Source organism: Biomphalaria glabrata, chromosome 7 (genome assembly GCF_947242115.1).
Source record: "Biomphalaria glabrata chromosome 7, xgBioGlab47.1, whole genome shotgun sequence".
NCBI lineage: Eukaryota > Metazoa > Mollusca > Gastropoda > Planorbidae > Biomphalaria > Biomphalaria glabrata.
In genome coordinates this window covers 44,073,699-44,085,724 of record NC_074717.1, presented here as the reverse complement: position 1 = coordinate 44,085,724, position 12,026 = coordinate 44,073,699, and the positions used below count along the sequence as shown (strand labels likewise).

Sequence of the window (12,026 nt, the reverse complement as noted above, 5' to 3'; positions counted from 1 at the left end):
GTGCAGGGTCTGTAAAATTATATTCTAGATCATAGTGATTAGCACTTCCACTAATTATATAGACAGGTCCATTAGGATTAGAGTAGTTTGTAGCAGTTGCTACATTTTTCAACATGGGATATGTTCTTTCATAGGCTCCACCATAGGACTGAATGACAAGATCAACACCATAATGAAAGAATATGTCTTCAAGTCTGAGAATAAATATAGGGAATTAAAAAAACATTTTTCTATTTATAAAATAAAAAGGATAACAAAAGAGCTAAAATTAAAATATTTGATTTACAGTTTGTAAAATACAGATACAGTCTAAAAGTTACACTGCAAGAAATAGTTGTCTACCCTGTCTTAATATTAGATTTTTTCTGATTGCAGTCAAGACGTGGATTTTCATAAGTGCAATAGAAAGGTCGATTTCCGAATGCTATTAGCCATGGAACATTCTGTCTGTTTTTCCCAGCAGCTTCCAAATCTTTGATGAGCCAATTGTGTTGAGCTGTTGCATATTTATTATCTTTCAAGTAGAAGACTTCTGAGGAAAAACTAACATTTAAATTGTTAATAAATTAATATTTTTCTATGAAATCAGACTCTTTAGACCTACACTATAAGATGCTATTTTCTTTTCCCTATGCTACCAAGTCATGCTCATATTATCAGTGGCATAACAAAGTACCAGTGGGCTGACTAAATATAATCATCCAGCAAATACCAAACGAAAAGAACTTGGTTTATAATTTAATGTCTATACCTGGTATAATTTCGCCTAATTCAACTAGTGTGTATATGCAGCAATATTAAGGAAAGAAATGACAAACAAAAACAACCTTCTTTTTTCTTAGAGTGAACATTCACATTGTTTACACATTTGTTTTTATTATTATTATCATTATTATTAAAAATATTAACAGTTAGAATTTAATGAAACACTCTCAATTTAAGAGTTACTTTCCTTTAACAGGTTCCATGCTAAAGTACAAACATTTACATTGATTTGTTACTTTGCTTGAAAACCAGAAATATAATTGAAGAACAATAATTAAAATGGTTTAAGTAAAGTAATGAAATAATTTCAAGCAGTTAAATACTTATAGTCAACACATTTTCCCCTTTCAAGTGCCAGATTGGGCCCTTATTGGTCGAGGGCCCAGGCGCACTGAACCCCTTCATGCCATGGTTGCTATGCCACTGTATGTTGTAAATCACTCTGTTCTCCATCATCTCTCTACTGTTCATGCTGCAGTTTTGGACTCGGCCACAAAGTGTTCCTCTAAAAGAAACTTATAAAATAGAATACCCTCTCCCCCCTTCAGAAAAAAAAAGAGTTAAAAAATATGATTAAAATGTACCTAATTAAATGAACAGGTCCTAAGTCCAAACTGTACCACATCTTGTCAATACTCATTGGCCATTCTGTATCAGGCATTGAGAATCTGTGTAGATAATGGGTGAAGGTTTCTTCTTCAACTTCTGAAAGAAAAATCACTCAATTTTAATGCAACCTCTGTTAACATTCTCTCTAATAAATTATGGAAAGTAGACCTATTTCTAATTAAGGGCATGATTTTTTAAAATCTTATCTTAGATGTTACTTTAAAAAAGATTATGTCCTAAGCGTCATTCATTTTAAAGAGTGAAAACTCTGCATCTCACTTAAAGAAAATAAATATTGAAAAAAACAACAACTAAATGTATTTTTCTATTTTATGTTAAACATTTTATTTTAATTGCTATAAATTCAACCATTGATGACAATCTGAAGTGACATTTGTAGTATAGATATAAAGGTTATACAAATCTGTGGTTGCAACTCATTCTAGTGAGGGAAAAGTATGGGGGTTGAAAAGAATATAGAATGGGTTAGGCCCTATTGTTAACTTTCACAGAATGGGAGTGAATGAATATGTAGTGTTATTTCACAGTTTAGGATAGTCCATACCTTTGTATTACTTCAAGCTAACACAACTTTTATTGACAGACAAAAAAATATATAGTCTAGTTCCTATTTCACGACAGAAAGAACTTCAGTCACGTCTACATAAGACAAGATTGATAACTTAAAAGCCTTGAAGCCGAGTGCCAGTACAGATTGGGAAGCATGGTCGAGAGGCTAAGTACGCTTGAACTGGGCTTGTCTTGACTACCTATGAAGGGGGCTCGAGGTTCAACACCCGACTGGAGCAGAGTTGTGTTTACTGAGCGCCCCTCCCCCCACTGATCTACAAATGAGATTGGACCATAGCGCTCTGAGCATGCTATAAGCATGAAACTATCGCGCTGTATAAAAGCCAAAAATTACAATGTAGCACACACTACAGCTTCACACAATTTAATGTAACGAACAATGGTCATCTAAATATTGAGTTCACAGTAAGCAATTTATTTAACATTCTTTAAAAAAATGTTCCAGTATCACAAAGTAAAATACAACTTTCAAGTTCATTCATCAATCTCTGTTCTCCAATTGTATTGTCTCCCCTTCTAATGTCTTCACACAGTTACTTCCCTTCTCCTCGTGCACATAGACATAAATAAATAGACTGGCCGATAAAAGAGTTTTATGAAACGAAAATTTGTGACTTGCAATTTTGTGTACTTTATTTATACAGCAGTGTAGTTTTGTTTAACCTCTAAGACTAAAGATCATGTAACTTTTCAGAATTCGGAAATCCGACAACAATAAATATACATGTTTTCAAGTTACATGAAGTTATTTCCTTTTTCCAGTCTATATTTATATATGTCTACGCTCGTGCATTGATTCATTTCTCATTACTAACGTTTACATTGTAAATTCTTGTAGGTCCTTTGAACTGTGGTAAGGATAGTTCCAAGTTTGAAGATTGTCACAAATAAAAACATAATCTTAGTAAAATACACAGAAAGACACAAAGATAAAGACATTTATAATTCCATACGCTAGGACATTTTTATATAGGTAGGGTACTTTTTTTTTTCATAGCACCATTACACCAGGGCACGGGTTACCTGACTCAGCCAGGAAAACCGGGTCACAATGGAGGAAGTTAATTTCATACACATTAAAGTTTCAATGAATGAAAAAGACGCGAGATTTCTCCTAGGTAACTTTAATAATGCTATCAGACCTTAATAATCGGATTCAAAGACCATTTGTTAATCGTACTTGTGTATTGTCTCAACTAGCCGTTACTAGCCGACTTAAGACAGAAAGTTCGAACATACATGAATCTGACATAACGTAATAGCCTACAAGTGGAGCTTACCATTAGGTCCCGGGGAAACTAGATATGGTACAACTGCAACAGCTGGCTCTATACGTTTCAAATATTCATCTCCGACCTGGTCAGAAATAGAGACACAAGTGACATGAGTTAATAGTTTGTTTACATGGTCTACAGAAACGTCTTTTTAACATTGCATTGATGCCTGATTTTAATCAATAAAAACTCTTGATTAATGTTAAAGATGATTAAAGATGAACGAGATATAAGAGAACATTATTTAATGCGGAACACTTCTCTGATAAGATTATTTAGCTTGGAAACCTGGAAGTATTTCTTGAAGCTAACACATGATCATTGAAACCAGGGCTTGCTTAAAAAATACAGTATCAGTGACACAGCGCAAAGGGTCTGGAGAGAGAGAGAGAGAGGGAGAGAGAAGTAACGAGAGAGAGAAAGAAGAGAGAGAGAGAGAGAGAGAGGAAAGAGCGAAAGATAGAGATAGAGAAGAGAGCGAAAGAGAGCTCGGGACATGTCGTCTCGATGGTCAGGGGTTCGAACCTTGGGACCCGACAAATTAAGTGGCAAACCTGTAAAACTATTTGTGGAACAACTGGCTTATATCTTTTGTGCTATCTTCAACAAGTCCTGGCAAACGCACAAAATACCTTCCATTTGGAAGACTTCTGAAATAATTCCAGTACCCAAAAAGAAGATCATTGCTTCCAACAACGCCCTACGTCCCGTAGCACTGACATCAATTCCAATGAAGTGCCTGGAGAAAATGATTTTAAAACATCTTCTGAAAGAAGCCGAAACACGTCTTGACCCGCACCAGTTCGCTTACAAACCGTCAAGAAGTACAGAAGATGCAATGCTATTCATGCTGAATTGTCTATACCATCATCTTGATACTCAGAGACACTACGCCAGAGTATTATTCGTAGATTTTTCATCTGCATTCAACACCATCCAACCACATCGCATGATACAAAAACTATCTGAATTGAACGTTAGCAAAAACATTTAAGCTTGGATTCTAAACTTTCTCATCAAACACCCACAATATGCAAAAGTGAACGGGCATGTGTCAGGCACGAGAGAACTTAGCACTGGAGCGCCGCAGGGGTGAGTCCTGTCACCAGTATTGTATACCATAAACACAGTTGACATTCAGAGCCTATCAGCTGACACTCCCATCATAAAATTTGCTGACGACACAGCAATCATTGGCCTTATTGCAGGTGACGAAAATCTGTACCATTCAACAATTAACACCTTTTACCAATGGTGTATAGATAACTTTCTAATTTTAAATGTTCAGAAAACTAAAGAAATGAGCATTGGCTTTAGGAAACATAAAAGCCATATTGCAGAAATTCAGATAAACAATCGAACCATAGAACAAGTACAAGAATATAAATATCTAGGAACAACCATCAACAACAAACTGAATTGGAGTGAACACTCTCAAAACCTCTACACAAAAATTCACCATCGACTCTTCTATCTTAGAAAGCTAAGAAAATTTAACATCGACAAAACAATTATTAAACTTTTTTATACAGCAACCATCAGCAGTCTTTGCCCTGGTATGGTAATACTTCACTGGCACAAGACTTAGACTAAATAGACTAATTAAAAAAGCATCGCATATCACTCGAATACAGCTACCATCTCTTGAAGAGCTTTTCATGAAAGATGCCTTTCCAAAACACTCTCAATTCTTAAGGAAAACCTGCACCCATTAAAACACTGTTACATAAGATCTGAATGAAGTGGTCGTCTCCTTTCCATTAGGACTAAAACAGAAAGATTTACCACTTTCGGTCAGAGTGTCACAAGATCAGCTGTCATCATCGAGAAGTACATAGAAGTCAAATTCATAAAGCGCTGGTTGTGAGTGTGTATGTGTTTCGTGTGTGAATGTTGTTCGAATTTGTGTGTATGTGTTTCGTGTGTGAATGTTGTTCGAATTTTTCATCTATACTGTTATTGTACAGTAGTTAAGCTGATTTTGTCAATTGTAGTCAAAAAAATTTCCATTTGATCAATAAAAATATTTTCTCTTCTCTTCTCTTATATACACACACAAAACTGTCACAGGTAAAATGTTATACCTAGTTTTATTTCAGTGAATTTTGTTGAATACAGAGTGTCAAAGTAGGAATTGTGAACTCTGGTGGTGAATGACCGGAAGTACGGGCGTAAGAGAGATCGAGAGTTTGGTCAGAAAAATTAATGAAGTGACCATGGAAGAAACGAGTTACTCATGCAGTCATGGACCAGTAAGTCAGTCAAGTTTTAAGAAGCAAATGAACTAAGTAACCATGTAGCCGGAGCATTAACAGTAAGTCATCTACACAGTGAATATATATTGAAGTTTACGTTTTTGATGCGTATTTCTAGACACTGTGGATTATATTTTATTTATTATTTTCATAGAAATTGAATTTATCTCGTATCTTCTATTTTATGCAAATAAAATGTCGTATTATGCATTGAAGAATTAAGTCATTATTGGTCACGTCTGCAAGTGATTATTGTCTCCGGACTGTAATACTGTGCACAAATGCTAGGCCTACAAATAGTTCATCTTCTGAATCAGTATGTGGATGAATCATATTCATATATGTGAACAATACATTTACAAAAAAACATAGATATAAATCATTGGTTTTTAAAGACATATAATAAAATGAACTTATTTAATGTGGCTTAAGAATTTCGCGCCAAAAAAAAAACCGCGCTCGAAAAACAAACATCGCACTAAAATGGCAGCACCAAAACGTCCTGCTTAGCGCTGAGTGTCCACTGAGGAAATTTCTTAAGTTGTGTCATGTGGGATGCCTGGCTGAGACGCAAAAAAACACTTGACTACTTCACCTACTTATCAAGTTCAAATCCAGTGTTGTGTTTACATGAGCGCTAGAAGGCAGCACGGAAATCTTCCACATACCCCCTTTTACTCTCACTGGTCCACAAACGTGGCGCTGAAAGCAATTTAAACGAACAAGCTGTGACGTGTGTCCAGCACTAGAAACACATTTTTTTTTCTAGGGATCACATTCTAGATCACAGTAAGGCAGGGACGAGCTGGGTGTCCTAATAGGCCCTGGCGGTAATATTTATTATCGGCCCACGTCTTGCGTGACATATGATAGGTATCCATTCGTCCAGTCGTCAGGTGTAAAGTTTTATAAAGCCTCGAAAATTAACTCATGCATGCTTTTGTGAACAGTGTTACATTTCTTCAGTACAATCGCAATCTTACCGAATAGAATACAATCGCAATCTTAATTAGTCCGAATAGAAAACTTAATTACACGATTTTGAAATTATTTGACATGACTAAAAGATTAAAACATCTACTTCCGGAAGGGGATACACGAAAGGTTCTTTCTACCTATAGGCCTATATAGGCTAATATACACAATAAACAAGTCGCTGACACATTGTTTATAATTGTATCCAAATCAATGTCTTTGAAAACGTCAATCGCCATCCACATGACGGGGGAATAATTTCAAATCATTTATGGACGTCATTCAAAGCGGTCCATTCTGTTATGGCCCGAACGTCAATATAGTCAATCTGCCCGTGGAATAATGTATTTCTGATTTCATTTAATTTCCATAATCGCTTTTCATCTCTAAACGTAAGCTTTCCTATTTTATTTTATTTCGTCAGTTTTTATCACGTAGTGAGGTGATGGTCATTTGTATTATTATGAACATAGTTAAACCCCATCTTCCAGCACTGACTTCCCCCAGCAATTACCGAATGTCACAAAGTTGTCATGAGGAATTTATTATTAAAAAAATTGACAGTAGTGACAACTGATTTAACCAAAAAGCAAAAATGAATTTACTCAGACCTATTGAAAAATGTTATAGCTTCTTATTTTTAGGTAGCATACAGAAGGATTAGTCAAATAAAATGTGAATTAAATTCATATACTCCAAAAATTTCAATTCAGATCCTATTGGGTGTCACTATCCACTGCTTCACTTTCTCAATACTAAAGTAAAAAAAAAAGGTCCCCTTTCAGACCTTGCGATCTATAGAGCAGATGATGCCAACGGTTAACGAGCAGGGTGTCATATGGCCAGCACAACGACCGTTTCTTTCCCCACCTAAAGTTAGGTTCCCATTAGAGTTGGGTGGACTCCAGGAGCGCCCTGCTGTCAAGTCTAGACTATGTTGTGTTAATTACTGTTCAGTTCTCTGTCAATCAACTTAGATTCCAAGTCTAAGCTACTTACTGTTCAGTTCTCTGTCAATCAACTTAGATTCCAAGTCTTAGCTACTTACTGTTCAGTTCTCTGTCAATCAACTTAGATTCCAAGTCTAAGCTACTTACTGTTCAGTTCTCTGTCAATCAACTTAGATTCCAAGTCTAAGCTACTTACTGTTCAGTTCTCTGTCAATCAACTTAGATTCCAAGTCTTAGCTACTTACTGTTCAGTTCTCTGTCAATCAACTTAGATTCCAAGTCTAAGCTACTTACTGTTCAGTTCTCTGTCAATCAACTTAGATTCCAAGTCTAAACTACTTACTGTTCTGTTCTGTCAATCAACTTAGATTCCAAGTCTGCGCTACTTACTGTTCAGTTCTCTGTCAATCAATTTAGATTCCAAGTCTAAGCTACTTACTGTTCAGTTCTCTGTCAATCAACTTAGATTCCAAGTCTGCTACTTACTGTTCAGTTCTCTGTCAATCAACTTAGATTCCAAGTCTCTTCTACTTACTGTTCTGTTCTGTCAATCAACTTAGATTCCAAGTCTCTGCTACTTACTGTTCAGTTCTCTGTCAATCAACTTAGATTCCAAGTCTGCTACTTACTGTTCAGTTCTCTGTCAATCAACTTAGATTCTAAGTCTCTGCTACTTACTGTTCAGTTCTCTGTCAATCAACTTAGATTCCAAGTCTACGCTACTTACTGTTCAGTTCTCTGTCAATCAACTTAGATTCCAAGTCTGTGCTACTTACTGTTCAGTTCTCTGTCAATCAACTTAGATTCCAAGTCTCTGCTACTTACTGTTCAGTTCTCTGTCAATCAACTTAGATTCCAAGTCTGCTACTTACTGTTCTGTTCTCTATTAATCAACTTAGATTCCAAGTCTGTGCTACTTACTGTTCAGTTCTCTGTCAATCAACTTAGATTCCAAGTCTACGCTACTTACTGTTCTGTACTGTCAATCAACTTAGATTGCAAGTCTACGCTACTTACTGTTCTGTACTGTCAATCAACTTAGATTCCAAGTCTACGCTACTTACTGTTCAGTTCTCTGTCAATCAACTTAGATTGCAAGTCTACGCTACTTACTGTTCTGTACTGTCAATCAACTTTCATTCCAAGTCTAAGCTACTTACTGTTTAGTTCTCTGTCAATCAACTTAGATTGCAAGTCTACGCTACTTACTGTTCTGTACTGTCAATCAACTTAGATTCCAAGTCTACGCTACTTACTGTTCTGTACTGTCAATCAACTTAGATTCCAAGTCTCTGCTACTTACTGTTCAGTTCTCTGTCAATCAACTTAGATTGCAAGTCTACGCTACTTACTGTTCTGTACTGTCAATCAACTTACATTCCAAGTCTAAGCTACTTACTGTTCAGTTCTCTGTCAATCAACTTAGATTGCAAGTTTACGCTACTTACTGTTCTGTACTGTCAATCAACTTAGATTCCAAGTCTACACTACTTACTGTTCAGTTCTCTGTCAATCAACTTAGATTGCAAGTCTACGCTACTTACTGTTCAGTTCTCTGTCAATCAACTTAGATTCCAAGTCTGCGCTACTTACTGTTCTGTTCTCTGTCAATCAACTTAGATTCCAAGTCTACGCTACTTACTGTTCAGTTCTTTGTCAATCAACTTAGATTCCAAGTCTACGCTACTTACTGTTCTGTTCTCTGTCAATCAACTTAGATTCCAAGTCTACGCTACTTACTGTTCTGTACTGTCAATTAACTTAGATTCCAAGTCTACGCTACTTACTGTTCTGTTCTCTGTCAATCAACTTAGATTCCAAGTCTACGCTACTTACTGTTCTGTACTGTCAATCAACTTAGATTCCAAGTCTACACTACTTACTGTTCTGTACTGTCAATCAACTTAGATTCCAAGTCTACGCTACTTACTGTTCTGTTCTCTGTCAATCAACTTAGATTCCAAGTCTACGCTACTTACTGTTCTGTACTGTCAATCAACTTAGATTCCAAGTCTAAGCTACTTACTGTTTAGTTCTCTATCAATCAACTTAGATTCTAAGTTTAAACTACTTACTGTTCTGTTCTGTCAATCAACTTAGATTCTAAGTTTAAACTACTTACTATTCAGTCTCTGTCAATCAACTTAGATTCTAAGTTTAAACTACTTACTATTCAGTCTCTGTCAATCAACTTAGATTCCAAGTCTAAGCTACTTACTGTTCATTTCTCTGTCAATCAACTTAGATTCCAAGTCTAAGCTACTTACTGTTCTGTCAATCAACTTAGATTCTAAGTTTAAACTACTTACCGTTCCGTTCTCTGAGCTCAAGTTCAAGGCTATGTTGCCAGTGTGGAGTATGGCAGACAATTTCCCTTTCTGAGCTTCGTCGATCATAAAAGTTCTAGCAGACGACGAACTGTTCAGCTCACTAACAACCAACAGCTCAACTGGTAGGGACTAGAATATCATATGGATATTGCATTATGGGTAAGTCAAATTACAGTGGATAACAATATTTTCTTAATCTAAGTAAAGGGATATGTGATTTCATTACAAGATTTCTTCTTAGATTTTAAAAAATCGTATTCAAATTTTTATTTGAAATTTTGTAACTGTATATGAACTCAAAATTTATCAAACTATTTGCAACTTTTATACTTGTTTTAAACGAGCTTTAACTAGTCTGGCCAAAAGGGGAATAATAACTTTATTAATTAATTAGTGACAGTTATAGTTCATGTTTATCGCAATTCAACAAGGCTGTCTTATTTACAATGATTATAAACAAGGAAAGAAAGAAATGAAAAACACACACAAAAAAAAAAAAGAATACCAATCATAATTACCGAATTGCTGGGAGATGTTTTGAAGAAAAATCTAGACGCTGCACTGGATCTGTCACTATTTGGTGAGTAGAAATATGTCGTCCCAAATTCGAGTTGCTAAAAGATGATATGAATTCTGTATTGACATTACAGACTAAAGCGAAACTGATACAATTCACCTCACTCAACTAGCAGAACACATTTTAACATGACATGACTTTGACATGAAACACAATGTAACTGACATGTAAGTGATCATTATATGTGTGTGTGTGTGTGTGCGCGCGCATGCGTGCGTGTGTGTAAGTATATAAAATACCCTCAAAAGCGATATGTTTAACAGTTTAAATTAATAGCTTCAAAAGAGATCAGTTTGATTGTACATTAATGCCATCAAAAGTGATCTGTTTAAAACTTTAAATGAATACTTTCAAAAGAGATCAGTTCAACACTTACATTAATACCTTCGTAAGAGTTCAGTTTAACACTTTAAATTAATACCTGCAAGAGAACTCTATGCAGCCATTTCAAGCCACTTATATTTTCATTGAACTGAACGCTCTTTCCAGTTTCTTGTTGATTTAAACTCCACGGCCCTGTACCATAGTGTACCACTGCTGTGCACTGACCAACAGTTGACCAAACAATCACGAACTCTGTGGTCAGTTTGCCGTAAGATATATGAACCTGTCGTGGAGTACACTCATCTGGAGAGTAAAACAATAAAAATATAAGACATAAAAAATAAAGCTTATATAAAGGGAAAGAACTGCACACATCTCTCGCAATATTGTAAGATTTGTCTCCTTATATATATATATTGCCTGGTCGTGCGGTTTGCACGCTGAACTGTCGTTCAGATTTATCTATGGTCCCGAGTTCAAACCCTGCCCGCTCCCATCCCCCGTCATCCTGCGGGAGGTTTGGACTAGGAAGTAAACTATCTTCAACTCTGAAGGAACATCCGAAACATGTACAACATTTTACAAACATATATACAGGGCCGGTCCTACAGATTGCGGGGCCCTATGCAAAACGGATTGCGCGGGGCCTAGTCTGGATAGGGATAAGGATAATAAGTGAAAATAAAGATTTTTTTTGTTAGAAAATAAATACGTCTTTTTGTTCAAACTTTACTCAGTACAAAATCACGGTCAAAGTAAATTACGAGCCATCTACAATAACAAAAAGCCGAATAACATTCAGATCTGCCTTTTAGAGTTACTATCGACTAGCAAAATATCGCTTTTGATTTTTTTAAGAGATCGAGATAGATTTAGATCTATATTTACATGCCACGCACTATGACAGTAAATAATGTATTGGAACTTCTTGTTTTAGTTAAAATTCGCCTTATTATTTTATTAAATGAAAGCTGACATTGCCGTTTTTTTTAATCGCGAGTAGGATTGGCGTTTTCCATCTTGATTGGCACCCCAAAATAACAATTTTTTTTTCCATTTTTTAGGACATTTTTATGAGTTTTCAGGATATTTTAAGAATTTCAGGAGATTTCCAGGAGCTCCTGGAAAATCAGGAGGCAGCGGAAACCCTGTTAAGTCAAAAAGGTTTAATTTAATAATTTACAACTAGTCTTAGCGTGGGGCCTATGAAAGTGCAGAACCCACTGCGGCCGCATAGGCTTCAGTGCCCTAAGGCCGGCCCTGTATATATATATATATATAGCTAATGCCCAGGCAATCATCTCACATATATGATGGCATGAGTTAATTTTAGTTGACCCAAAGCCTAGCAGTATATATATGCTTTTTTGACACTT

The 12,026-nt window shown here is 35.9% G+C and overlaps 1 protein-coding gene across 2 annotated transcripts in view; it reads right to left on the bottom strand.

The window, feature by feature from the left end:
* Nucleotides 1–12,026, bottom strand: part of LOC106059131 (acid phosphatase type 7-like) — a 38,245-nt gene that overhangs the window by 5,387 nt on the left and 20,832 nt on the right. For both annotated transcript variants that reach the window (XM_056035622.1, XM_056035621.1), the window contains 7 exons: nt 10,748–10,953; nt 10,268–10,363; nt 9,729–9,878; nt 3,246–3,321; nt 1,350–1,470; nt 343–543; nt 1–194 (listed from right to left, as the gene is read on the bottom strand). In XM_056035622.1, coding sequence (XP_055891597.1) covers nt 1–194; nt 343–543; nt 1,350–1,470; nt 3,246–3,321; nt 9,729–9,878; nt 10,268–10,363; nt 10,748–10,953 — 1,044 coding nt within the window. The remainder of the gene's footprint in view (nt 195–342; nt 544–1,349; nt 1,471–3,245; nt 3,322–9,728; nt 9,879–10,267; nt 10,364–10,747; nt 10,954–12,026) is intronic.